The sequence below is a fragment of the Panthera pardus genome, unplaced genomic scaffold (assembly GCF_024362965.1).
Source record: "Panthera pardus isolate Hobbes unplaced genomic scaffold, ASM2436296v1 HiC_scaffold_3, whole genome shotgun sequence".
Taxonomy (NCBI): domain Eukaryota; kingdom Metazoa; phylum Chordata; class Mammalia; order Carnivora; family Felidae; genus Panthera; species Panthera pardus.
Window position 1 is genome coordinate 28,078,837 of NW_026526876.1, and position 27,294 is coordinate 28,106,130.

General features: G+C 54.4%; 1 protein-coding gene and 1 long non-coding RNA gene across 3 annotated transcripts; one reads left to right on the forward strand and one right to left on the reverse strand.

The window, feature by feature from the left end:
* Window positions 1-694: 694 nt before the first annotated feature.
* On the reverse strand, window positions 695-21,517 carry LOC109277114 (angiotensin-converting enzyme). 2 transcript variants are annotated; one of them, XM_053893404.1, is made up of 25 exons: window positions 21,032-21,517; window positions 20,269-20,436; window positions 19,576-19,672; window positions 18,692-18,835; window positions 18,042-18,233; window positions 17,363-17,460; window positions 16,770-16,942; window positions 16,159-16,382; window positions 15,660-15,804; window positions 15,262-15,360; window positions 14,920-15,042; window positions 14,365-14,576; window positions 13,550-13,686; window positions 11,995-12,153; window positions 11,683-11,770; window positions 9,343-9,486; window positions 8,997-9,188; window positions 7,545-7,642; window positions 7,170-7,342; window positions 5,054-5,277; window positions 4,595-4,739; window positions 4,248-4,346; window positions 1,945-2,067; window positions 1,411-1,598; window positions 695-1,217 (listed from the first exon to the last, which is right to left on the reverse strand). In XM_053893404.1, exons 1-25 carry the CDS (start codon window positions 21,302-21,304, stop codon window positions 988-990), a joined length of 3,948 nt encoding a protein of 1,315 aa, XP_053749379.1. In that variant the 5' UTR covers window positions 21,305-21,517; the 3' UTR covers window positions 695-987. The 2 variants fall into 2 exon arrangements, with proteins under 2 accessions (XP_053749379.1, XP_053749381.1); XM_053893406.1 differs by lacking the exons at window positions 14,365-14,576; window positions 14,920-15,042; window positions 15,262-15,360; ... (7 more) ...; window positions 20,269-20,436; window positions 21,032-21,517 and adding an exon at window positions 13,824-14,337.
* A 1,575-nt stretch (window positions 21,518-23,092) lies between these two features.
* On the forward strand, window positions 23,093-23,609 carry LOC128774313 (uncharacterized). Its single transcript, XR_008418911.1, has 2 exons — window positions 23,093-23,204; window positions 23,495-23,609. It is a non-coding gene; the product is annotated as an uncharacterized LOC128774313 (long non-coding RNA).
* The last annotated feature ends 3,685 nt before the right edge of the window (window positions 23,610-27,294 follow it).

Below are 27,294 nucleotides of genomic sequence, written 5' to 3' on the forward strand. Positions count from 1 at the left end.
AAAGTTATAAAAATGTCCCTCAAAATGCTACTTCCTCAAGCCCACATTGACTTTTTGAGGGAAGGCTCAGGGTGAGAGAATGAGCTTGGGGGAATGGGAAGGGGTGGCCTCTGGAAGTTAATCCCTGTGTGACTGCTAGCTCTTGCCAAGCTCCAGCATTTAGGGCCCTTCTCCATCTGGGGCGAAAAGAGTCTAGCCTTGGACCCCATGGGCAATACTCAAATAGCTCTGTCCAGTCATACAAGTAGACACGGAGCTGGTGCAGGCAGCCTGAGGTGACCAATGCGGTCAGTTCTGCACCCTCACTGAGTCAGACACGGGCAAGGCGCTCTCCCCCTGGGACCCGGAGGAGAGACAGAAGTCTTCCATCTAAAGGACCTGCCATTTATGGGAAAGCTGGGGCAGGGCTCCCGAAGCACGTGGAAATGGAAGGCCGGAAGCCCAGAATGTCTGCTCCCTCCCCCGTCTTCTTGGGTTGGTGCCGAGGCTGGGCAGGGGCTGCTGGCCACGGCGGGACATTGGCTGACTGCCTGGGCTAGGGGCGGGTGCTGGGGCCAGAGCTCCAGGGCATTTTCCCAGGCTCTTCTTGGAGGAGGATGAAGATGTCCAGTGAAGTGACCCACTTGACTGCCAGGAGGTGGGAGAGTGTCCCAGTCCCTGTCCCTGGCTTCCCTATGAGGGACACAGACTCAGATGGGGGAGGCAGGTCCTTTAATTGTATTCACAGAGAGACTGGGAGGGGGCTCCATGTTAGGTGGCCTGCTGCCCAGGGACTCGGGGGCAGGGTCCGTGGGGGTTTGCGGTCTGGAGGGCAGATGGTCAGTACGGGACTCTAGACATGGTAGTGGGGGAACAGGGTGGGAGGAGGGGGGCTGGCTGAGGTGAGCCTCGAGAGGAGCAGTGGGTCCTCTGCCCGCGCCCCCACGCCCCCGATCTGGTCTCTTGGTGGCAGAAGCTCCCCGGCAGGCCCAGCCCAGCCCGGTCATCTCAGGAGTGCCTCAGCTCCACCTCGGAGCCAAACTGGGGCCCATGGTGGGGCTGGTGGAGGCTGTGACGGCGGATGCTGAAGAGCCGCTGGGTGAGGACCAAGGTGGCCACCAGCAGGGTTACACCCAGGAAGAGCAGCACCCACTGGCCCACACGGGCCTGCTGCTCCTCTAGGTCCAGGCCCAGGAAGTTGACACGGCCGTTGCCTGGGACGGGGCCTTCTGAGTGAGCTGGGCAGGGAAAGCAAGGAGAGCAGGCGATGGGCAGGCTGTGGGCAGGCAGTGGGCAGGCAGTGGGCAGACGGATGGGCAGGGCTGGGGCTTGGTTAGGCTCGCTTCCCTGTTCTTGCTCTGAGGTCAGACTGCAGTCTGCCTGAACTGGGGAGGGGGCTGGCCTGGGGCTGAGGGGGATGGGGTGTGGTACCAGAGTTTGGTGTCCAGTTGTACTGAGGCCAGCCCAGCTTCTCCCCGTGCCGCCCATTTTCAGTGAGAAGCCAGTCCAGCAGCGGCTTGAAGTAGTTCATCATGGCGGACGCAGACATGTTGGTCTGGCCTGTGATGAGCTTCATGGCTTCTGGCCATGGCTTACTGAAGCCCAGTTTCATGGCATCCCTAGGGGAGCGCCAGAGAAGGGACACAGAGTCAGTCAGAAGGACAGGTAGGGAGGCTTGCTGCTCCTGCCCCAGCCTAATTCCCGCCTTCCATGTCCCCTCTTCTGGCCTAAACCTCCTTTGGGATTGGGAGGGTTTGAGCAGGTCTGGGGGTAGGGGATGGGAATGGGGGAGGGATGGTTGGGGCCCAGAGGGCTCTAGTTCCCCATTGGGGTGGCACATTAAGGTCTGGCACAGGCTCCACCTGGGATCCCCAACCCAGACGCCAAAATGGCAGGTTTTCCCAGAAAAGCCCCACTGGGGTCAGAGCATGGGAAACGGTCAAAAGAAAGCCAGAAAAGACTCACGCCAGGCGCTTTCCTGCCTCCTTAGACTGGTAGATGTCACATGTGTGCAAGGGGCCCTTGTGGCCAGCTGCCTGACACAGAGCCTCGTGGAACTGGAACTGAATGACAAAGCCGACAAAGTACCTGGAGTGGAGGGAAGCATGGTGTGGGGTGGGGTGGCTGAGGACCTGTGCCACCGAGCCCCAGTTGCCCGTCACCTTCCACTGCAGCCCGGGTGTTGCAGGGAGCTCACCCTCTGGTCTTTAGGGTCTTCAAGGCTCCCTGTTCCCATGCCTCCCACCCGAGAGGCTCCTTCCACGTCTCGGGAGGACCTGCTTTGAGGAGCTCTGGGGATCACTCATGGGTGAGGAGGGTCAGGGCAGAGCCCTTCAAAGATTGGGCAGTTGCTTCTGAGGCAGTAAGGTCTCCATCCCTGGGGTGTATGCAAGTAGAGGCCAGGTGTTGCCTCAAGAACCACGCTTCTGGCAGGGTGGTTTGGGCAGGGAAGCCAGCCCAAATGATCCCCTTTATTCCAAACAGCAGGGATTCCCTGGTATAAATCTGCAGGTCAAAGCCAGAGCCACCTCTGCACTTGGTTCAGAATGTCCCAAACCAGCAGCGCTGGCCTCCCACTTTGAATGCTGGGCATAAGCCATGTGCCACTAACTTTCCTGGCATTTCTTAAAAGTGCTTTGCCAAGTTTGTTGGTCAGAATTTGGAATGTGTCTCCTTTGCCCACCCCTGCCCTGGAGAATTATCTACTCTAAGCTCAGAAGCTAACCATTCACTTGGGCCTGGCTTTCACATGAAAGTGAGTGCCAGCTTGCAAGCTGGGAAACCAGTGGAGAAGGAGATGGTAGCCCTCCTCACAGGTCATCCTGGTACATTGTCCAGGTTGGGCCTGTTCTAAGGGCCCTGGGATCCCCCTTGGTCCCCTGCCCACAGCTGCTCTCTGGAACATCTGAGAAGGCTTTCTCTCCTTTCCTACACAGTGGGAACACAATTCACCTGCCCTACACTTCTTTATTAGGTCCTGACTATATGCTGACATCATGCCGGGTGCTAGGTTGGGAAGGTGGGCACCATGAGCATGAGCCCTCCCCCACTGGGCTTCCAGGAACCACAGGTGGCAAGGGCTGGAAGTGACCAGAGCCCTCCTGGGACAGCCCTCCTTGCCCTCTGCCTTGCCTCACATGTGGCCTGGGCTATCTGCAGGTCAGGGACACACAGACCCTCCCCTCAGATGTCCCCAGACCCTTCTCTACCAGGAGGGTCCCAGACCCTATAATTACCCTTCCTAGCCCTCAGTAAGTGCTCTCCTGCAGCAGGCAGAAGGGAAGGGCTGGACATGTCTACACTCTGGCTACGTGACTCACAGCACTGGTGTGTTTACATGTCCCAGTTAAGAGTGTAACTTCAGGGGTGCCTGGGTGGTTCAGTCGGTTAAGCGTCCAACTCTTGGTTTTGGCTCAGGTCATGATCCCATGGTTTTGTGAGTTCAACCCCCACATCGGGCTCTGTGCTGGCAGCACAGAGCCTGCTTGGGATTCTCTCTCTCTCCCTCTCTCTCTCCCCTGCCCCTGCTAATGCTGTCTCTGTCTCTCTCAAAATAAATAAATAAAAACTTTTTAAAAAGAATATAAATTCATACTAGTGCGTTATGGCCACCATTTCCTGATCATGATCTATATTGGACAGTATGTTGAGAAGTTAAGTTCTGCTACAATTTTGTGAAATCTGCTACGATTTCACAGGTGCAGAAACTGATGCTCACAGACACTGAAAAATTTGCTTAAGGAAACAAAGAAGTGGAAACAAGATTTGAACCCAGTTCTGCCTGACCCCAGAACCCAGTTCTGCCTGACTCCATGCCCCTGAGAGCATAGCCTCCCAGTCCAACTGGGTCTCTAACCCTAGTTTTAGTGTGTAGAAGGTCTTCCAGGTATAATTCCAATTATATCACAGGCAATATGTTGAATATATATTAAAGAAATCACAATCTTGTTTAAAAACAAAATAAAACAAAACAAAACAGTGCTTAGCTCTAGCCATGGGTCATGGGTCATGGTTAATAATGTTAACTATCCAACCAAGGTCTTGTAACCATTAGCCAATTATAGTAGAGTTTCTGTTTTCAAATGCCTGGAGGGTAGAGGCTCTCATCACATCAAAAGTGTGAAACAACAATGAGCCTTGGTGGCAGGTAAGTGGCCTAGGCACAATGTGCCATGCAGCCAGGCCTCCCAGGTCACCGAGACAGGTAGCTCCCCACAGGGCAGTAACGGCACTTTGAACATTGAATAGCCTCCTCCCTTCCCCTTTACCTGATATAAGGCACACTTGAAGGAACGTGGAATTTGGCCCCTGGGTCAAAGTCCCCTTGAGCCCGGGCCACTGGGGGGCAGAGGCCCTGGTACTTTAGCCTGTCAAGGGGAAAGATGTTGGAGGGAGGGTTTGGGGAGAATAAAGTCAGGAAGAGTTGGTATTTTTGAGGTGAAGGGTGAACCTTGCCCCGGGGGTTCCACTGGACAGTCCAGATTCTGGTGTGCTGTGCCTCTGTGCACAATCACCCCCTGTGCACCTCATCACTTACACACACACTCACATATACAGATACCCATGGAGACACCCCCCCCCCCGAACCCACACCCCCACAAGATCATTCTAGAACCTGAGGTTCCACCACTCTTGGTTGTAGTTCTCCTTGGTGATGCTTCCATCAAATACCCTCCAGCGCCACTGGTCGACGAGGTAGCTGAAGGGGACAAAGGCGATCTTGTCGAGTGCCATCTTCATCAGAAAATTGATGTCTTGCTCTGCCAAGGGAAGGGAGCCTGGTCACCAGATCTCTGCCTGCCTCCTGCCACGCCCCAGTGGCTCAGCCATGATGGGTGTGCGGTGGGTGGAGAGGGGAGGAGTGGGCTCTGTGCCTTTCTGGGTCTAGCGACCTGCCTCTTGGGCTGGTATGGGAGTTCCATCCTCCCGGCTCACCCTGCTGGTGGCCTCCTTATTCCCCACTGTTCTGTCCCAACCTCTGCCTATGAGCCATCAAGTCCCCTCTCCCAGCCTCCCAAGCTCACTGCCCCTTCTTAGTCCCTCTGCCCACCAGGACTTCCCATTCCTCTCTCACCATAGCCGCCACCCTCGCTACTCAGCAGGTTGATACTGTGGAGATGCTTGGGGGTAGACACTGAGAGGGCCAGCACATCTCCAATGGCCTCGTGAAAGCCAGGGTTGGCACCCTCCCGGAAGGTCACAGGCAAGTCCTTGTACTGCATGAAATACTGTATGTGGCCCATTTCATGATGGGCCACCACCAGGTCCTCCATGTTCACAGTGGTGCACTGCTTGATCCTGGAACACGGGGGGTGGGGCAAAGGGACCCGCTGTCCTTACTGCATACAAAGCAGACCCCCATCAATGCTATATGCAGGGAACACAGCTTTATGGGAAGGAAAACCAAAGGAGGTATGGAATGAGCCTGAGAAGGAGGGAATCTGAGGGTCAGAAGCCCCTACAGCATGGTCATCCAGGCCATTCTTCTGCTTCCAACTTCTCTGAATCACTCCAGCCCTCACTGCCATGCTGTTTTCTGACTGTGCAAAGTACTTGCTCAAAAGGCATAACTGAGGCTTCACACTCAATTGTGATTAGCGCAGAACTTTCTAGAATGTGGATTCTGTGTTTTTCATTCACACATTTTGTCTCTTCCAAGACTTAGGTTTCCTGAAGGGAACAACAATTATTCTGAGCTTTTCTACATCCCATGTGCCCAACACCAGCAAACACATTCACCCAGGACTTTCGTGGTTAGGGCTGAAATGACATCTACAGAGCTGTCCACATCAGAGGCCCAACCTCGCCCTTCATCTTTCCTCATTCTCTTTTGTGAGCTGATCAAATTCTCCCTTGGATATAACCAAAACCCTTCAGTTCAGTTGACCACATTTTTCTGCCATTGTATTGGGATGGGAAGAACCTCCTGGCATCCTGGTAACACCGAGGTTGGGGTCTGCCCACCTTCTCCTATGATTCCCCATACAAGGAAAACTCCCAAGAGAGTTCTCAACCCTCTGATTCTGTACATCCATCCCTACAGCTGCAGTCCTCATGCCTTTGAAGGAAGGGCCCAAGGATAGGCAATCCCGTGAACTCTGGCTGTTTTGTTCTAGTCTCTCTGTGTCCACTCTTACTAGAAGAAACTTCATCAATAGTGGCAGATCATCTTTGCCACTTCTCCCAAGAGGTGGGGTCTTCTTTTCCTTCTTTGCATCTGTGACTTGCTTCAGCCAAGAAAATGTGGCAGAAGTGACTCTGTGCCAGTTTTGGATTTAGCCTTTAAGAAACCAGGCTGTTCTTGCTTTCTTTCTGGGGGATGCCGACTGCCAGTAAGAAATCTGACTGACTGACTGTCATACTGGGAGGAAGCCCAAGCTAGCCTGTAGAAAGATGGTCCCACCAATCCCCAGCTTCTCCAGTCATCCCAGTCCGAGGACCCAACATGTGAGTACAGAAGCCAAATGAAGCTTCCTGTCCCAGCACGTGCCACATGGAGAAAAACTGAGGTACCCAACCAAGAGCCAGAACCAAGGCTCCAGACACATGGCCCCACTGAGCTACACCAGCATCTCCAGCCATCAGAGCTACCCCAGCTGAGGTCTCCATCATTGCACAGCAGGGACAAGCCATTTCCACTGCATGTTGCCTGCGTTCCTGACTGATAAAACCACAAATATAAACAAATGGTTGTTCTATGGCACTAAGTTTTGGGGTGGTTTGTGCATCTGTCTATGCAGCAATAGACAACTGTCCTCCAATGAAGGCAGCTTCTGAGCCTCTGCCAATGGTGAATATGGATCTGTGCAAAGCCCCCCATGTTCTCATGTACCTGTCTGTGTCAAGACACATGCACCCAGGAAGATGGCCTGCTGTAGGCAGAGGTCACTCCAGAATGAGGGAAGGCTGGGAAGCTCTCACAGTGCTCACCTAGCACTGGGACCTTGGGCACTAACCAAGCTAGTGAAGCTGGTCAGTGCTTGAGAAGACCCTCACCTCGTAGACAAGGCTCCCCTGCCAGAAGCCAATGGCCAACCCGAGGCCAGGCCCAATGTTCTTGATCTTTCATGCGAAGCTCTGGCCCCTGTACTTGTTTCTGCTCACTCTGGCTGAGGGGACAATAGTGGAAGCTGTACTTGGTTCATCTCCTTGCCCACTGATAAGGTCCCCTGGCTGCAACCTGGACACACCTGAAGTCCTTGCCATTGTAGAAGTCCCAGGCAGAGGCGTGGCACACTACTTCCCGCCCGTCAGTCGGCTTTTCTAGCATTGACTTGTTCCAGAACTCAAAGGGCACAGGCAACAGCCCCAGGGAGGTGAAGAAATTGTCCGCTTCCTCAAACATCCTTCTGGGTGTCCAGCCCTACAAGCAGAGGGAGCCCTGCCAAACCTGGGGCCTCTGGGGACAGACTGTGTACTGCGTCAGGGTGGAGGTTAGGAGAGGGCTCAGCCAGAGGGAATTCCTGAAGCAGAGGCCTTCTCCCACCAAGGCAGAGGTCTCCCCTCCCTTGTGCCTTGGGGTTGCCCTGGAGGAGCAGAAATGTGATGAGGGGCCCAGTGCGCACCTGCTTTATCATGGCCTCTGTGGCATCTATCTTGGGGGCTGAAGGGAAAGGCACCACCAAGTCATAGATGTTGGACCAGGTCTGAGCCCACATGTTCCCTGGAGGCAGGGAGGGGAAGAGAAGGCAGACAGAGGAGAGAGAGATGTTATTTCTTACACTCAACACCATCACCCATGGAGAAGGAACCAGATCCCAAGCCTTATGATCACAAATGTATCCCGAGCACCTGCTATTTGCAAACCGTGCTGGGATTTGACATACATTGTTTTTAGCCTGCACATCCAGCCCTGCTTTGAGTGCCAAGGGCTGAGTTCTAAGCCCCAGTTCTGCCCCCACTCTGGGGGCCACTTGGGCGTAATGCCTCCTTTTCCTGGGGTCTGTGTTTCTCAGTCATTGAGCTGATATCCGCTCCCACATCCTTGATCAAGGATGGCTGGTGTCTTGGGCTACAAGGACCCTAGAGACTGAGCAGGAACTAGACCCAAAGCTGGACGAGTTTCTGGAGTCTCCCTCACAGTTGGCAAATGGTCTGTGGCCCCGTCTGGCCTCTCTGCTCATAGTAACGAACCCCCCAGGGATGTGTTCTCTGTGGCTCGACAGGGACAAGAACCTGGTGGCCTCCGCTTTGCTCTAGTCCCTGCCAGACCTCACTGTCTTCCACTGCCTACTTCATTCATTCAGGGCATTTGAGTTTACAACCCCTGAAAAAATGAGGGTTCAAAAGTTGGGATGGATCTACACTCTCAATATTCTCTGTTCTCCTAATTCCTCTTCGCCTGAGTGTTGTCCTTCTAACTCCCTACTGCTATTTTTCCATCTGTCAGAATCTCTCATCTTTTAAAATTTTTTTTTTTTAATTTTTGAGGAAGAGGGTGAGAGCACACGTTTGAGCAGGGAAGGGCAGAGAGGGGGACACAGGATCTGAAGCAGGATCTGTGCTGATAGCAGCGAGCCCGATGCAGGGCTCAAACCGTGAGATCGTGACCTGAGCTGAAGTTGGATGCTTAACCTACTGAGCCACCAAGCCTTCCCAGAACCTCTCATCTTTCAAGGCTCTGCTCGTGTGCCACTTCCTGGGGGGGAGGTGCTCACTTCTCATTCCCGGCCCCTTCCTCACCACCCCTGCCCAAGCATCATGGGTCATATGGTCTCCTGCGATGATATTATGAATTCTGTCACTGCTCCACCCGTGGCGACCTGCACCGAGTGGCTCTGTAGCAAGTGTGCTAAATGCAAGCAAGGGGCTCGTCTCCCCGAACCCAGCTGCCACCCGGCCCCGGCCCCGGCAACATTCCCTCCAGCCTCACACCCTCACTCCCTCCACCCGATACACCATCATAAGATCCTGCCCAGCCTGCCCTCTGCCATGTGGAGAGCACCGGCCCCACCTTTCCTCATCTGTGTCTGTCCCCCACCCCGCACTCCCACCCCAGGCCCAGTCCCTGTGCTCACCCAGCAGGTGAGCTGGAATGGGGCCCTCCAGGTTGATGTGTTGGGGCCCGTAGTGGCGGTGCAGGGCCCGGCGCACGTAGGCGTGCAGGTTCAGGTAGAGCGGCTGCAGCTCCTGGTAGAGCTGCTCCAGGTCGCGTTCCAGGGTTGGCATCTCGTACATGGCTCTCCAGGAGTCACCTGCATCTTCGTAGCCTGCAGAGGGGGCACAGGCTCTCTCAACACCTGACCATTCCCTGAGCACCCTCTGCCCCACCCCCTCTAGGACCTCCCTCTCACCAAGGTTAGGGGCTCAGAGGACCCCTCTGAGGGCCCCAGAGAGCCCGAGATCTTGGCCAGAGGGACTCACCATTGAGCTTGGCAGCCTTGTTGGCAAGTTCCACATATTTGGGGAAAAAGGGGAGGATTGCTCTCCCCACCTTGTCTCGCCAGCTCTCCCAGGCCCACAACAGATCTTCATGTTTCCGGGACGTGGCCATCAGATTCGTCAGATCTGGGGGGCGTGGGGGGTAGTGACTTGAGCCTCCAGCCCTGGGCTCACCTCCCACCTCCTATAAGGTGATCTTAGTCATAGGAGTTTGGAACTCGGATAAAATTGGTGAACTCACGTCAAAAGGCCTGTACGGGCAGTGAGTCTAGTGAAATGGGAGAAAGGGCGGTGCCAGTCCTACAAAGACTTACAGGGCGGGTGGCCCCAGGGCCACGCTGCACGCACACCACCTCAGGGTTGCAGCAGCCTTGTGAAGGGTGCGCGGGTTTGCACATCAGCGTTTTGGTGACATGGCGGGTCCCCCCAGCCAGGAAGTGGCCCAGCCAGGCACAAACCCAGACTCTAGGGCTGCTGCTCCCCACTGATTCCCTGCAAACCCCTCTGTGGGAAGGACAAACGGCTTGGCCGTCACAAGACCTGAGTTCCTATCTAGTCATCCACTGACCCGAAACTTACCTAGCAAGTCACAGGACCCCCCCTCCTTTCCCTACCTTTAAACATTTTTTATTTATTTTTGAGAGACAGAGAGAGACGGAGTGTGAGTGGGGGAGGGGCAGAAGGAGAGGGAGACACAGAATCCGAAGCAGGCTCCAGGCTCTGAGCTGTCGGCACAGAGCCCGACGTGGGGACCGAACTCACAAACCGTGAGATCATGACCTGAGTCAAAGTCGGGCGCTTAACCGACTGAGCCCCCCAGGTGTCCCTCCCTATCTTTAAAATGGGGATAATCCAGCACTCATGGGGTGGAAAAAGTCAAAAGGGAGCACGAGGCCCCTGAGCAGGGAGTGAGCCTTGTTGGTCGCTAAGTCCTCACAGGGCCCCGGGCACCTTTCGCTAACGGTTAGTGAACCGGACTGAATAAAAGGATTGCTGTGAAGACAGTACAGAGAGCCATCCCAACATCATCAGGGAGCCCGGAAGTCCTGGGTCTGTGTCCTGTCAAAGCCACGGGACTGTGCGTGTTGCCTCCTCAACATAGATTAAGTGGAGCTGACACGCACCTCTCGGAGCTGGGGTGAGGACGGCCTGAGCTCATGTGTCATTTTGGAAGCCTCACACAGACCGATGGTGGCTTCTCTTTCTGCCCGAGGACAGCATTTTGGGTCCCCCCACACCTCACTGACTCACGTTCTCTCTGTTTCAGAACGTGCTTCATGATATCTACTTCTCACAGAGAATAAAGTACATTCAAATTAGTTCTGTTTAGGGAAAAAAATGTATTTTGAGAATTTCACCTCTGCCCTCTGCCGCTGCGAGTATTCTGTTTCGTTGCTTCTTAGTTTCACTAATGGCAGTGCTCTGACGGCCCAGGCCTGGGTTAGGAGGCTAATTGACGGGGGGAGGGAGGCTGAAGGCTGCGCTCCCTTTAATGGTCTTCTCCGTAAACATGCACATACACATGCAGGCACACATATGTCTCCGCTGTGCTTTGCGTGCATACCCATGTATACAAACCGTAGGCCAAACCCTGTCTCAGGAAAGCCTTCTCTTTCTCCTGTTTATTTTCCATTTCCCCTTCTATTTGTCATTGTTCTAATGTGGGAGTTGGCAGGAGGGCAGGAAGAGATGGTTTCTGGGTAGCGATTCCTCAGGAGAAGAATGTTTAAGCCTCTGGCTCCCCAGCCCTTGGGAGGGTGAGTCAGGAGGGAGGAAAGGACATATCTGTGTGCAGGTACTTGGGTGTCCAGGGTGAGGCTTCCAAAAGGGAGAAGGTAAGAAGCACCAGCCAGTGTGGAGAGAGAAAGGGGACAAGCGAGAGCTGGTCCACTCCTTCCGGCAGGAAGTGGCTTCTCTGAGCTGTGGCTTTGGTTTTAGGGGGGAGGTGGAGGGTGGGGGCCAGGGAAGGTGGGGAAGATGTGGACAGGGTGGAGGAAGGAAGGTGCTTAGAGTTACTATCCCTAGTCGGGCATCTAAGCACTTGGCACACAAATCTGAGGTACCTCCTACTCTGAAGGGGAGAGCACACAGAGGAATCTAGGGGGTCCCTAGAGGGAGCAGATGGGCAGACGGTCCAAAGGAGGGTTGTGCCCCATCTAAGTGGTGGCAGAGAACCCCCTGGGGGAAAACAGAGGAGTGAATCTCCTGGGCGCACCGACCCCATGAGTTAGGAGACCCTGACCCCCCTTCCATGGGCCAGCACCCCTAACACGGTCAAGCCCAGCAGCCCCACCCTCCCTCTCGCTCCCCACATGCCCTCACCAGGCTCCAGCTGCAGACAAGTGCCATTGGCGTGGCACACAGAGGCCACACTGTAAGTGGTTTCCATGTCCAGCAGGATCTGGTTGTACTGCAGGAGGAAGAAGAGAGGCTGTACCCCTTTGCTACCCGTTCTGCCCCAGGCGACATCATGGGCAGGGGGCACTATGGAGCTGGGGGAGCATGTAGGTGCACGTCAATGTGGCAGATGTCATGACACAGAGGAAGAGGAAGCAGCTTGAAGGCCAGACCCCGAGCTAGGACCTGGTCCTGACCTTGGATCTTCCCCTCCCTGCTCCGCCACAAGCCACATACCTCCTCCAGCTCCTTGGCAGGCAGTGCTGCCCGCTCTAGGTCCTGAATCTTCTTCATCATCCGCTTAATGCTGTCATTCTGGAAGCTGGTCATATCAAACTGCCTGGCCCAGGTGCCGAACTTCAAGGTGTGGTTTGCCATCTGTATGTTCTTCTGTAGCTGAAGGCACAGGGGGAGAGTGGACCGTGGCATGAGGCTCAGGAGCTCTGGAGTGGCCTCTGAGAAGGAGGTGCCATAGGGGGAGCAGAAGGGACTGAGGGGTGCAGTGAGGGGGCAGTTTTATCAAGTCCGTTGCCTTTGCCGCAAAGACCCTCTTCAACCTGGACTGTCTATAATGTCCTGGATGCAGTCCGTGCCCCTCAACAGATAGCCATGGTCACGCAAGACCTATCCTGGCAGGGGAAAAGCAGGGGAAGCCCACCCTGTGTCTTGTTAGCAGACGGACAGGTTGGCATTAGTTCTGTGGCCTCTCTGAGCTTTAGGGTCCCATGTGTAAAATGGGAATAAGATCACTGGTTTTGCAAGGTTACCGAGGAATAAATGAGGCAGCAGATGTAAAGCGCCAAGGAACTGTGGACAGCACACACAATGGTCTTCAAGAAATGCTAGTTCTTGGGGCCCCTGGGTGGCTCAGTCGTTGAGCATCTGACCTCGGCCCGGTAATGATCTCGCGGTCTGTGAGTTTGAGCCCCGTGTCAGGCTCTGTGCTGACAGCTCGGAGCCTGGAGCCTGCTTCACATTCTGTGTCTCCCCATCTCTCGGCCCCTCCCCTGCTTGCACTCTGTTTCTCTCTCTCTCTCAAAGATAAACAAACGTTTCAAAAAAAGAAAAAAAGAAATGCTAGTTCTCGGTGGCTCACCTCGGTATAATCTGCACTCACCACACAGGTGAAGAGTGGAGTGAAGGGAAGCTAGTCCTTGCTGTGATGGCAAACAGGGATTTTCAATCTACAAATCCACCTTTACTGTTACTTATTTATGTACAAATCATTTTTAATTTTTTTTAACATTTATTTATTTTTGAGAGAGAGAGAAAGAGGGGGGCGAGGGGGAGAAAGAGAGAGGGAGACAGAATCCAAAACAGGCTTCAGGCTCTGAGCTGTCAGCACAGAGCCCAATGCGGGGCTCGAACTCACGAACTGTGAGATCATGACCTGAGCTGAACTTGGCCACTTAACCAACTGAGCCACCCAGGCGCCCTTATGTACAAATCATTCTATTGCTAACAACAGACTGCTTGTTAATCAGAGACAACTTCTTTAGGCATTGAGCATTTACCCACCCAAATCTGAAGTTGAGTATTATTTTAAATATTTCCTCTGGATTTTTCACAAATCCTGACAGCCTCCCTACACACACACACACACACACACACACACACACACACACACTGAGTGTGTGGGGGGGAGGGGGCAGCTGGCTCTGTCTTCGGTTTTAAGGATTGGTCCCTGGGAGGAGGAGCAGGCACATGCGGTGTGTGTGTGTGTGTGTGTGTGTGTGTGTGTGTGTGTGTGTGTGTGTATGGGGGGGAGGGGGGACATGGACAGGGTCCCTACCAGGATCTTGCTGGCCTCTGTGGTGATGTTGGTGTTATAGTTCCAGTTAGCCTCAGCATACTCATTCCATATCACCTGGGATCTTCGGTCATATTCCTCCACAAACTTTCTAGCCTCCACCTCATCGGTCACCAGGCCTGTAGGACAGAGTAGAGGCAAACAGACAGGCCTCCCCTTGCCCTCTGCTGCAGGTGGGTCCAAGCCTGCCACTGTCCCTGCCTCTCCCTCCTCACCGGCCCCCCCAGGCCCCGCCCCGCCCCCCAGCCGGTCCCACTTGGGTTCTGGGTTGTCTGGCTGCTGGTTGTTGTCTGGCGAGTTGTTGTCTGGCTGCTGGTTGTTGCCTGGCTGGTTGTTCCCTGGTTGGTTGTCACCTGGTGGGTGGCCTCCTGGCTGGGGACCAGCATGGGGTGCCCACAGCAGAGCAGGAGAAGGAAGAGGCTAGGCAGTCCTGGAGCAGCCCAACCTTGGCCCATGGCCGCAGGAGAGCAGAGCCCTGTAGCCACAGTCCCCCTGGCCAATAAGAATGGAGCCTGCAATGTGACCTCATAGAGCAGTGTGCCTGCCAGCCTGCCCCCAGGGAGGGGCCTCAGATCTGGGCACACCCTCTCTAGAATGATGGGGAAGAAACATACCTGTCCGCCACCCCCCCGTCCCCCGCCCAAACCAAGCTGTGATGAGCAAAGGCCCTTTAGGGCAGGGCACCGGGGTCCAGCTGGGAGCAGCTTACCAGGAACCAGGAACCAGGGGCCTGTGTCCAGAGCCCAGAATCGGAGAGTTGCTTTAGCACCCCACCCCACCCTCCATCAGGGCTTTACCAATGTCCTGTGGGTAATTGTGGGGTACTGGTGGCCGCCACTGGTATTCCGGCCACCCCAGCACTTCGCCGTTGCGCTGATTCTGCTCCCGCAGCCACCGGCTGACCGGCTGGAAGTAGTTGAGCAGAGGTTGAGCATCCAGTGTATCTGAGCCAATCGCCTCCTTTAGCACCTCCTGCCAGGGCCGTGAGGAGCCTGACCGCAGCGCCTCCCTGTCAGGCAGAATGGTCACGGTGGGCACAGGGGGCACAGACCAGCATCCAGTACTGGTCCCTGGCCCACCTCTGTCCCCCACTGGCCTGCAAGAACAGCAACATTAAGATTCTGGGGAACCAGGAGCTCTGGGAAGGGGACAGGGATGTTGTCTCGTCCCATGCTAGCCAGAAGGCCCACTCTGTAAATACTTGCGAGGAAGGAGGGGGTGGGAGGGAAGAAAGTCTCCCTCTGCCGGCAGGGCCCTGTGACTTTCCCATGAGCAGCCAGTTGCCTTTTAGACACATCTTCCTTCCCCCTCTCCCCTCACCTCCCCCTTGCCCTCTTGATCCCCCCACACACCTGAGCTTGGCCCCCGCCTGGGTGGACTGGTAGATGTCGCACTTGTGCAGTGGGCCTTGGTGACCCGCCTCCTTGCACAGGGCTTGATGGAACTGGAATTGCAGCACAAAACTCACAAAGTACCTGCAGGTACGGGCTGGGTGTTAGGGGGGATGGTGGGGGGGGGGCCCTTGCCCGGGCACCATTCAGCTCCCCACAGGGCAGAGGCCAGACGGGGGAGAAGGGAAAACCAAGCCTGGCTCCAGGGAGAGGCCCACTTAAAATTCCAGGCTCACGGGGGGCCCAGAAGAGCATGGGGGACAAGCCCTGAAAACTGGTAGGGGTTGGGGGGGGCAGTAGTACCTGATGTACGGTGTTACATTTGGGACATGAAACTTAGCTCCGGCATCAAAGTGCGTTTCATTTCGGGCAATTGGAGCACAGATTCCCTGATACTTGGTTCTAGAAGAGGATTGATAAATTGTTTTAGGATGTAAGGATTGCATGAAGGCTATTTTAGCCTTTGCAAAAAATGCTGTTAAGCAGGCATTCCCACCTTTCCCACGGGGGCCATCCCTTCCCCTCCTGGTGAATTGGGGAAGACTTCTTGGGGGAGGGAGTTTCAGGCAGGACAGAATGTATGGGGAAAAGGGTGAGGCGGGGGGGGGGGGCGGTGTGATGGAGGCAGGAGGCTCCTGGTTGTCCAGGAGAGTGGGGAGGGCCTCTTGGGATTAGGCCTTTCCTGATTCCCCTTTGCTCACCGAAGATACCACCAGTCAAAGTTGTAGCGGGAAGGAGGGGTTCGCCCACTAAAGACCCCCCAGCGCCACTGGTCCACCAAGTAGCCAAAGGGCAGGAAGGCAATTTTTTCCAGTGCCATCTTTAACAAGTAATTGATGTCACTTTCTGTCGGAAGAGGAGATGAGAAGAGAGGTCAGAGGGAGATGGGGGTCCAGCTAGGGCAGGGTGGGCCTGGGCAGGAGCCGGCGGGAGCCAGCAGGTGGAGGGGCTGGCAGATGCAGAGAGAGGAAGGCTGGCCTTCAGGACCATGGAGCCCTGCTTGGAAGAGGGCCCTTGGGCAGTGTCCAGGTGGGACTCGGGGTGGGCTGTGAGGCTCCGGGTGGATCCCCAAACCTGCCTGACCTGGGGCAGAGCGGCAGAAACAGGAAGGGCAGGTGGGAACACGGGCAAGTTGAGTCCTGCCGTGGGATGGAGTGGGGTCTGGGTAGGGCCGGGCCGGGTCCTCTCCACCCCCCATACCCATGTCATTGCTGACATTGTCCAGCAGGCCAATTTTGTACAGATGTTCAGGAGTGGAGACGGAGAGCGCCAGCACATCCCCGATGGCCTCGTGGAAGCCAGGGTTGGCCCCTTGGCGCAGGGAGACAGGCTGGTCCTTGTACTGCAGATAGTACTGCACGTGGCCCATCTCGTGGTGCACCGTGGACAGCTGGTCCATAGTGACCCGCGTGCACTGCTTGATCCTGGGGCAGGGAGATGGCGAGGGTGAGGGTGAAGGACAGGGCAGGGACTAGAGCATGGGGAGGCTGGCCCCTGAGGGAAAGGGACCAGGCGGGTGCTGCCCTGGGCCTTGAAGGAGCTGGTGGAAACATACGCATCCTTTGCCCTGCCCCAGCCCACACTCGGGCCTTTGTCCTCCATTCCAATGTACAGAGTTGCTCCCCGGCAAAGCTGCTAAGGGAAGGTGGCCTAGACGGTCTCATATGCCCAGTGGCCTTGGAACAGACCCAGTCCACCAAACAGTGTTGGGACTGGGGTAGAGGTTGGCCTGGGAAATGGCTTTCCTGTGCCCAGGCTGCCCACCCTTCCTGAAGCTCCAGAAACCCCCCTTTTCCCTCCCATGTCTAGACCTGAAGTCTTTCCTGTTGTAGAAGTCCCAGGCAGAGGCGTGGCACACCACCTGACGCCCATCGGTTGGTTTCTCCAGCATGGACCTTGTCCAAAACTCAGGAGGCATGGGCAAGAGCCCCAGGGAGGTGAAGAATTCCTCTGCCACTCGGAACATGTGCGTAATGTTCCAGCCCTGGTTTGGGGGGGTGGTGGTGCAGGTCCAGGTCAGGGACCAGCAGAGGGAGCTCACTGTGGCTGCCCCAGGGGCGGGTCTAAGGGTCTCCCACCTAGATTCGCTCCTTGCTCGTGAAGGGCATCTCTGCTCTGTGGCCTCCCTTCCCAGAGGCAGGGCCCCTACTAACCATAGTGGATAAACAAAAGTAGACGGCTGCTCTCACCCCACCTGTGGGATCCTGGAAGGAGGGGCTGGCACCTCACCCAGGACACAGACCCCAGATCACTGCTTGTACACACACTCAAGGCTGCTGCTATGTAGAAAGGGCAGGACTGAGGTCCCTGCCCTACCCGTCTCTCTCATATGACTTCTTCCTGCCCTTCTCCCCGTGTCTGACTACTTCTTACTGCCCCCACCCTGGCCTGACTTGAAACTTACCTTCTTCACCATAGTGCTGGTCACGTCGAGACTGGGCTTGTTAGGAAAAGGCACCACCATATCATAGAGGTTGTCCCAGCTCTGGGCCCACATGTCCCCTAGACAGAGGAGGGGAGCCAGATAGCTTAGTTCCCTGTCTGCTTCCCCATATGTGCTGCTGGGCAGCTATCTGGGTCCCTGGCACCTGGGCCCTGGGAACTCAAGGGTAGCCTGCTCGGCCGGCTGAACCAAGCATTTTCTAGATCAGTCCCACTCAGACTCCTGAATGCTCCAGGATCTCTGGGGTTGGCGGTGTGAGCCCACATGATGCTGCTGGGGTCCTTCCTGGTGGTGCCGGGGTCCCTGCCTCCCAACCCTGAGGCAAGGCCACTGGGCTTGCACCCTGGGGCATAATCTTATCCCTTCCTCACTGGATGCAGTCAAAGTCTTCAGTGTGATTCCTAGCTCTGCCTTTTGCTAGTTCTCTGCCCTCTGCCAAGTCATTTATGCACCTCAAACTTCGAGTCACTGTCTGAAAAGTAGGAACAGTAATGGTGATGAGAAGGGCCGCCTGCTATATGGGGTCATGGGGTGAGCTACGTGGGCTCGTGTGTGAGAGTGGACAGGATGATGCTCTAAAATGTGAGGCATGAGGAGGACAATCCATGGGACATGCATGGAGGCAAGGCAATGCCCTTACCCAGCAGGTGAGCAGGGATGGGTCCCCTGAGGTTGATGTATCTGTCCCCATATCGGCGGTGCAGCGCACGGCGGACATAGGCATGGAGGTTCAGGTAGAGGGGCTCTACTTGATGGTAGAGGTGTTCCAGATCCTCCACGAAGGTGGGTGAGTCATACCAGGAGCGCCAGTAGGCCCCCGTGTCTGAGAAGCCTGGTGGAGGGGGCAGGGGTGGTATTGGGGTGCAGCTCAGGTCCCAGGCTCTGGCACTTCCATGCCCAGCTACTTCTTCGCCATTCTCCCGGCCTGCGGCCCGTGTATCCGCCAGCTACTTAGAAAAGATGGCCTGGGGACCACTGCTCTGTGATTTTCCAACAAGGGCTCATTCCAATTCTAGCTAAATAGATCCCGGAGAGGCAAAGACGAGTGCTGGGGCTCTGAGGTGTGACAGGAGAGGCAGGCAAGAGGGCCAGTGTGAGAGCCAGGCAGCAGCCCAGAGGAAGGCAGATGGGGCTCGAGCTGGTTCTGTGCGACCTTGGGTCAGTGTACAGAGTCACTGCAACACTTACTCTTTCTGGGGTTGGGCTCAGTGGGGACAGTAGATGATGGGAGAGCACGTTGCCGTCTGGGAAGGGCAGTGCTCACACAACGGATGGGGTGGGTAAACTCACCATCCTGCTTGTAGGCCTCATTGCTGAGGGCAGTGAAGTTCTGGTACAGGGGTTTCAGCGGGATGCCCACAGCATTGTGCCAGCCCTCCCAGGCATAGAGCAGCACGGAGTAGCTTCTTGATATAGCCATGATGTGGGTGAGCTCTGAGACACAGGTGAGTGGGGTCAGGTGCTTCCTTTGAAGGCAGCGACGGTCTTCAATAAAGCACCCATGCTGGTCTTCACCATCTCTACCTGCTTCCTCAACATCATGATGCCCCCAAAGCCAAGGGTTGCCTATAGGCTGGGTGGGATGGGACTGGGAGCTATACAAAGAGAGCACCCAAGAGGGGCCCTTGTCCCTAGGAAAGGGAGGTGGACAAAAGGAGGACATCCAGAGGCCAGTTCCAGACAGACTCTTCATGGCTCATTGGTTACAGTGGCTAACCTCAGGCTGCCTAGTGGATGGAGTAGGGTGTGGGCGGAGAATAGGAAGGTATAAGCAGAAGTCACAAGGGTCTAAGGCCTGTGGAGGGCTCTTGGGAGACTGAGAGGATCCATAAAAGGGAAAACCAGGCAGCCAAGAGGAAGGCTAGTAGGGATGGGAGAGGCCAAAGAACGCATGGGGGTGGGGGTTGGGGTGGGGATGGGAGCTGGAGGCTGGAGGTTTCAGAAATCAGATTGCCCAGAGAAGCAAGGGTGCGGGGGCATCTGACAGTCCAGCCTCAACTGGAGGTCAGCGCCTTTGGGTTTGGATGTACCCACTCCCTCCACGGCCCCTCCCATTAAACATACCCTCTTTATGGGTACAGCAGGGCTGCAGGGGTGGGGTGGGGTGGGGTGGGGTGGGGTGGGGAAGGGCCGGGAACCCCCAGCAGAGAGAGATAGTAGGGACAGAGCCATACCTGGGTCCAGGGACCAGCAGATGGCAGTCTTGTTGGGATAGTAGCAGACCTTGGCCGTGGAATAGATTCTGTTCATGTTGCTTAGCAGAGAGTTGTACTGGGGAGTTAGAGTTGAGAAAATGTTAGTAGTGAACAGCCCCCAGAGGTAATGTGGCTGCCCCCTCCTCTTTCTGCTAGGACGAAAAGGAGGCCCAGAGAGGGGATGTGGCTTGGACAAGGCCACTCAGTGGCACTCAGGGCACTTCTGATCACTAATACACTGATTCCCCTTCCAGTGGAGGCAGCCTGTGGAGGTGGAAACAAGTGTCCTTAGAATTTGGGATGGGGTTCAAGTCCAAGTTCAGCCACTGCCTTGCAGTGAGGGCAAATCCCTCTCACTCTCTGGCCTGATGCCTTCTCAGTCCTCCTCAGTCTTTCTAAGGAAGCCCATTAATCCAACCAGACTATGGAGAAATTTTGAAAAACCCCTTTTCATCTGTTTACTTGAATTTTGCTTTCTATACCCCATCTCCAAGGAAAATCAATGTTTCAGGAAGCCATTCTGTGCTTACAGAGGCTTCCCCTACAATCAGGGTGCATACAGATCCCAGGGTCCCTCCCTGCCAGGCTCTTCCCCACCACCACCACCACAGTGCAGCACTGGAAGGCACACTGGCCATTTCTGCCTCCACCCCTCAGGTCCACCAGGCCCACCTGCTGCCGCTTTGCCACAGGCAGGTTGGCAGGGCCCAGGGTGCGCACACCACTGATGACCCTTCGCAGGATCGGGTCACTGAAGTTCTGCCAGATTGGGTCATACAGGTCCTTAGCCTTCTGGCCCCAGATCTCAGCAAACTCCTGGTTGAGCAGGGCTGCTTCCTCCTATGGGCACCAGAGGGGATACAGGGGAGGCCATGGCACGGGAGAAGGGTTGGAAGACCAAGGGCGCCTGGAGACTGGGGCTTGCGGGAGCACTGCTCCCTCCTCTGGGGCCTTCGGGGTCAGGAACTGGGGGAATCTGCCTAAGGTGGGCAGTGGAGCAGAAATTGGGGCTAGAAGAGAGGCAGGTGGAGGAGAGGGTAAATAGACAGTGATGAGCAGTGACAGGAACAGGAGACGGGTAGGTTTCGGCTACAGAGGATGAGGACCCAGAGCAGAGTGGGCACCCTCAGCGCAGACTGCCGCTGACCCAGCCCGAGGTCATCCCAGGGAGCTGCCACCTGGGGGGGTAGGGGGGGGTGGGTCGAGGTCGGAGGAGCCAGCTTTATCCATTTGGTTCTTGTACTGGGCACCCACCGCGCGTCTGATGGGGCGGAGCGGGGCTGGGGGCGCGGGCGGGTTCTCACCTGGTCCCCGCGGCTCAGGGGTCGGGGGCGCGCGCCCAGCTGTGACTTCCCGCCCCCCAGCGCCCGGTCGCAGGCCTGTGATTGGGCGTCCGGGCCCCGCCCCCGCCCCCGCCCCGGGCCCGCGCGCCCACCTGGAGCCGCGCGTTCTCCTCTGTGATGTTGGTGTCGTACTCCCAGCTGGCGACCGTGCTCTGGTACATCACCAGCTCGGCGCTCGAGTTGAAGCTCTTCACGAAGAGCTGCGCCCCGGCCTCGTCGGCGGAAAAGTTTCCGGGATGCAGCTCGGGGTCGAGCGCCAGGGCGGCGGGCGGCGGCGGCAGCAGCAGCGGCAGCGGCAGCAGCAGCAGCAGCGGCGGCAGCGGCGGCAGCGGCCCCCGCCGGGGACGGCCCGACGCGGCCCCCATGGCGCGGTGCGCGGTGTACGACGCGGAGCAGCCCCTTCTCCCGCGCCGCGCCCGCCCTGCGGATTATAAAACCCCGCCGCCGCCTTCCGACACACCCCCACCTCCCCGCCCCGCAGCGCTTCCTCCTCGGCTCCAAAGTCCCCCAGCCGCGGGCCTAACCGAGCGGGGCGGGGACCGACGCTTCCTGGCCCGCCCGGGCAGGGGCGACTGGCCGGGGAGGGGCCAAGGCGGCCCCCTGCGAACTGCAGCCGGGGACGGGGGGGGGGGGGTGGTGGTGGCGGTGGCGGAGGGGGCTCAGGTCAGGCTCTCACAGAGGAAGCTTGAAAGGGGGACCCCTCCACACACACACACCTCTGAAGCTGAGGGAGCCAGCAGTTTGCTGGAACACCCAAGTCTGCACACGGTGCCCTCTCCCTGCCATCACCCAGCCTCGGCGCAGGCCCCCGGGAGCCCGGCGGTCTGCGATGCTCAATCTTCCGGCCTCACCGCCCCAGGCCTCTCTGGGTTCCCGAGTGACAAAGTGGGGGAGCTGTCCGCAGCGCCGCCGGTGCAGCAGAGATGGGGTTAATGATCAGTCACCGGGTCCGGCTTCTCCGCCAGGCCTTGGGGGGAGGGGGTGTGGCCTGCACCCGCGCGGGGAAAGTTTCGGCTTTGGAGGCTGGAGGCGCCCCGGGGGAGGTGCCGCAGAGATGCTCAGAGCCCCCGGCGCACCTGCACACTGGGTGGGGGACTACCGGGAAAGGGGGGAAGAATGGAGGGGGCTGTTGTGACAGGGTTCGCATAGAGGGACGGGAGGGCTGGCACACACGCCCTCTTCCCACTGGGGACACAAGCTGTCAGTCGCTTACACAGAAACGACCACACAGACTTGCAGGCTCTGAGAGCTAGAGATGAGCCTCCTGATGGGAAGTACCCCTTCACTGACAGATGAAGAGATCAAGACTTAGGTTGAGTGGCTGGCTCCAAGTCACCTCAGGCCTCCACACTCCTCATTCTTTCCCTGTCTCATCCACGTGTCCCTCCAAGTGACAAGCACAGGGAAGGGAGAGAATGGCATCTCCCCAGGTTGTGGAAGCTGAGGGTCCTCCCCTAACTCCTCCTGGGGGCATCCGTCCCCAGAGGTGGGAGGACCCTATATGTGGAGAAGGGTGTGGGAGGGGAGGCTGGAAGAAGCAGAGGCAGGGCAGAAGCAGCAGGAAAAGAAGCAGTCGAGAGCTGCGCGGGCGCCCACAAGGCGTTCAGCTGCTTGGGGCAGTTGGGGATCCTGGGTACCCACGTGTGGATGGAGCCTGAAGCTCTGAGGGACACATGGGCTCACCTCGTCCTGGAGCATGTGCAGGAGGCCGTGACCTGAGGAACCCCGAGATGGTGCCGTCTTGTCAGATGACACAGTGCCAGGAAGACAGGTGTGGAGGAGGATGGGGGTAGAGGTGGGTTGAAGAGGAAGGTGCTCTCGGGGGGTCCTCATAGCTTGGTTTTCCATGCTATGAGGGCAATGAGCCATGGGGCACACAAGTGAGCTGCTGTTTTCTGGGAAGGAAGAGTCTCCACCGGAGGCTTGGGTGGGGTGGGGGTGGGGTGGGGTGGTGAGAGCGACACCCTTTCAGCCCCTGGAGGAGGGGGGAGGAGAGGAGGATGGGTGCAGTGCAAAAAGAGCGTGAGGCTTAGCTTGTAACCAGGGAGCCTTTTTCTGTCTTCAGGAAAGAAACCCCAGGAAAGCAGGATGGAGGCAGGTTTCAGCCAGGGCTGCCCTCTGAAGAGCTCCTGAGAACCACATCTAGGACGATGGTAGAGCAGGCTGGTCCCCTCTCAGGTCTGTGTGGCATTGTGATGATGTCTACAGAACATCTGGGTTCGGCATGGAGCAGCCTCTGCTTCGCCGAAAAATCACAGAAGAAAGGTAAACAGGTGGGAAGATAGTCTAATCCCTGTGGTTTGCGTGGAGCAAACTGATACCAGGGCTGGTTGGAGGCGTCACTGCACCTCTCTAACGGTCACATTTACTATAATAGCTTGTTGAGGGGTGCTGCTTCCCTACTACGCCATCAACTCCAGGAGACAGAGACTCTGTCTGCCTTATTCTCGGGTTTTCCTAGAGCTTAGCACAGTGCCTGGCACAAAGTAGGCCCTCATTCAAGGAAGGGGGGACGTGGATAAAAGGAATAAACACCAATCATATTCACTTTCCAGGTGGGAGGCTCACAGCCTACAAGAACAACAGGAAGAGCCAGACCTCACTAATCGGGAATTTGCAATAACATTGACACTGCCTTGATCCCAATGAGTAAAAGTTGAAAACTTCTCACTCTCTTTTTAGGTTCTTATTCATGAGGGAGAGCTATAGTAAGAATACACCTTACATCTGGATAGCACTTTAGACCTCCTAAATTCTTTTGTGGAAATTATCTAATTTGATATTTGCAATAACCTTGAGAGGTAGGAAAGAGATAAGGTCCTTTGGTCAGTCAGCTGCTTCCTGGCTGCCATCAAAACAATGGAGGGGTTTCTGATTCCTATAGGAGGAGGTCACTGTGATTAGGCCAGTGCACAGCGCTGTGGATGCTTGACCCAACAAAGGAAATGCAGTCTGCTTGGGAGATCACTCAATATCTCCACCTCTCTTCCAGGGGAGGAGAAATCACTAGCTACCACAGATCGAGGAAAAAAAAAATCGCTTAGAAAAATATGCTCCCAAATGGAATAAGATTGAGAGTCTAGAAATAAACCCTTACATTTACATTCACTTGACTTTTTGATAAGGGTGCCCAGACAATTAAATGGGGTGGAGGGAAAGGGAAGAAAGTCTTTTTAACAAATGGTTCTGGGACAAACTGGATTTCCACATGCCAAAAGACGAAGTTGGATTCCTATCTCATATCATTTACAAAAATTAACCCAAAATGGATCACAGACAATGTAAGAGCTAAAATCATAAACGTATTAGAAGAAATATAGATATAGGGGTGCCTGGGTGGCTCAGTTGGTTAAGCGTTCAACTTTGGGTCAGGTCATGATCTCATCGTTCATGGGTTCGAGCCCCACGTTGGGCTGTGTGCCGACAGCTCAGAGCCTGGAGCCTGCTTCTGATTCTATGTCTCTCTCTCCCTCTGCCCCTCTCCCACTCAATCCCTGTCTCTCCCTCTCAAAAATGAATAAATGTTAAAAAAGAAACAACATAGATATAAATCTTTGTGACCTTGGATTAGGTAGTAGTTTCTTAGATATGACACTAAAAGCACAAGTGATAAAAGAAAAATTAGGTAAATTAGACTTCATCAAAATTAAAGACTTCTGTGCTTCAAAGGATACCATCAAAAAAAAAAAAAGAAAAAGACAACCCACGAAATGGGAGAAAATATTTGTAAAGCATGCATATAATAAGGGACTTGTGTCCCTCTTGAGTTGTAAGAACTCTTACAACTCAACAAAAAGACAAATAACTCAGTTTAAAAATGGACAGAAGAGGGGCACCTGGGGGCTCAGTCGCTTAAGTGTCTGACTTTGGCTCAGGTTCTGATTTCTTGGTTTGTGAATTCAAGCCCCACGTTGGGCTCTGTGCTGATGGTGAGGAGCCTGCTTGGGATTCTCTCTTTCTCATCTCTCTCTCTGCCTCTTCCCCACTTGTGTGCTCTCTCTCCCTCAAAATAAATAACCTTCAAAAAAAACGGGCATAAAGGGGCGCCTGAGGGGCTCAGTCAGCTAAACGTCCGACTCTTGGTTTTGGCTTAGGTCATGATCTCACAGTTTCGTGAGTTTGAGCCCCACATTGAGCTGCCAGAGCACAGCCTGCTTGGGGTTCTCTCTCTCCCCTTTCTCTCTGCCCCTACCCCTCTCTCTCTCACTCTCTCTCAAAACAAATAAATAGGTAAATAAATAACTGAAAAAAAATGGGCAGAGGATTTGAATAGACATTCACCAGAGACAACCAAATAACCAATAAGCACATGAAAAGATGATGGTCAACTTCATTAGTCATCAGGAAAATGTAAATCAAACCTCAAACTGAGTTACCAGTTAACACCCACCAAGACACCTAAAATTAAAAAGATACACAATAACAAATGTTGTTGAGGATGTGGGGAAATTGGAACCCTTACATATTGCTGGTGGGATTATAAAATGGTGGTAGCCACTTTGGAAAACAGGTTGGCAGTTCCTCAAAACGTTGAACATAGAGTTACCGTTGTGACCCTGCAACTCCATTCTGGGGTATATACCCAAGAGAATTGAAAACGCAGCCACACAACAACTTTCACACAAATGCCCAAGAAGCCTATTATTATTCATAATAGCCCCAAACTGGAAACAACCCAAATGTCCATCAACTGATGGATGGATAAACAAAAAGTGGTATATTCATACAATGGAGTATTATTCAACCATAAAAAGAAATGAGGTATTGATTATATGCTACAAGTATTGATGCTATCATATGCTGCAACATGGATGAACCTTGAAAACATTATGCTAAGCAAAAGAAGTCGGTCACAAAAGGCCACATATTTTATAAATCCATTTATATGAAACTTCTAGACTAGGCAAATCTGCAGAGACCGAAAGTAGATTAGTGGGTGTTAGGGACTGGGGGGAGGGGAAATGGAGGTGACTGCCAATGGTATGGAGTTTCTTTTGGGATGATGAAAATGTTCTGGAATTAGCAGTGAGGGTTGGGTAAGTCCGTGAATATACTGAAAACCACTGAATTGTATACTTGGAAAGGGGGAATTTTATAGTATATGAATTACATCTCAATAAAGCTGTTATTTAAAAATATGCCCGAATATTTACTTCTATGTTTCTATGATCATCAAGCAATCTCCTGATTATTGATTGGTTTTCAGAGAAGCTGTGGTTCTCTTACTGAATACCCACCTACTCCTGTTTGCTTGGCCAAAACCTACCCATCTCTCAAAGCCCAGCCCATGAAAAGGTCTAGTTTCCTAAATCCATGCTAATCTCTCTTTTCTATATTTATTCAGCATTAAGTCACATAGGCACCAAAAGCCAAGTATAGGGGAAATAGCACTGGATTAGGAGCCAGAAAAAGCTGGGCCACACTTATATGTCTCACGACCTGAGCAAAATAATCTCTTTGAGCCTCAGTGTCCTCATGTGTGAAATGGCTGTAAACACTCTTACCCATCCCCCCATCTAAGCATTGTGAGAAAATGAAGACCCATCCCTTGTCAGTCATCATACACAAACAATATGTTATTAATATCATAAAAATCATCAGCATTCTTTATATGCAAGACACTGAGAAATACACGATTACCTTTAATATAAAGATTGAGATGAAGAGAAAATTAGGTCTCTGAGGCCACGTGCCTAAGGCTGGTGTAAGTTGTAGGTGCTAAGGAGTCCAGAGGAAGAAGGTTCAAGTAGGCTGGAGGGGACAGGCAAGAGAGCTTCCTTTGGAGAAAGGCAGACTCTGAGAGAGGTAGGCACCCCTCCACCCCACCACCCCCCTGGCAGAAAGCAGGAGCCCAGTGTGGGAGGGGACTAACAAGGATGCTTGGAGGCCAAGGTGAATCTGGTTTGTTTAGACTCAACCAGCACTGTCCAGTGGAACTTTCTTGTGATAATGGAAATGTCTGTCCAACAGAAATATAATGAGAGCCACATATATATAATTTAAAATTTTCTGGTAACCACATTTAAAAAAATAAAAAAAAGAGGTAACATTCATTTTATTAACATTTTAATAACATTGAGTTAATAATTAATATTTTATTTAAACCGATATATCCAAAATGTTATCGCTTCAACATGTGATTAATACAAAAATTAGTAATGAGATATTTTACCTTTTTTTGCAGCCTAAGTCTTAAAACCCTGGTGTGCATTGGAGTGCCTGGGTGGTTCAGTCGGGTAAGTGTCTGACTCTTGATTTTGGCTCAGGTCATGATCTCATGGTTCTTGAGTTCGAGCCCCACGTGGGGCTCCCAGCTGAGAGTGCAGAGCCTGCTTGGGATTCTCTCTCTCTGCCC

What these genes read in the sequence shown, in the direction of transcription:
- LOC109277114 (XM_053893404.1), bottom strand. Translation starts at nt 21,304, where the DNA reads ATGGGGGCCGCGTCGGGCCGTCCCCGGCGGGGGCCGCTGCCGCCGCTG. An exon ending in AATGTAACACCGTACATCAG is followed by an intron (nt 15,043 to 15,261) that starts GTACTACTGCCC and finishes CCGTACCTGCAG; the next exon opens with GTACTTTGTGAGTTTTGTGC. An exon ending in CAATTACCCACAGGACATTG is followed by an intron (nt 13,687 to 14,364) that starts GTAAAGCCCTGA and finishes TCTGTCCTACAG; the next exon opens with GCCTGGTGACCGATGAGGTG.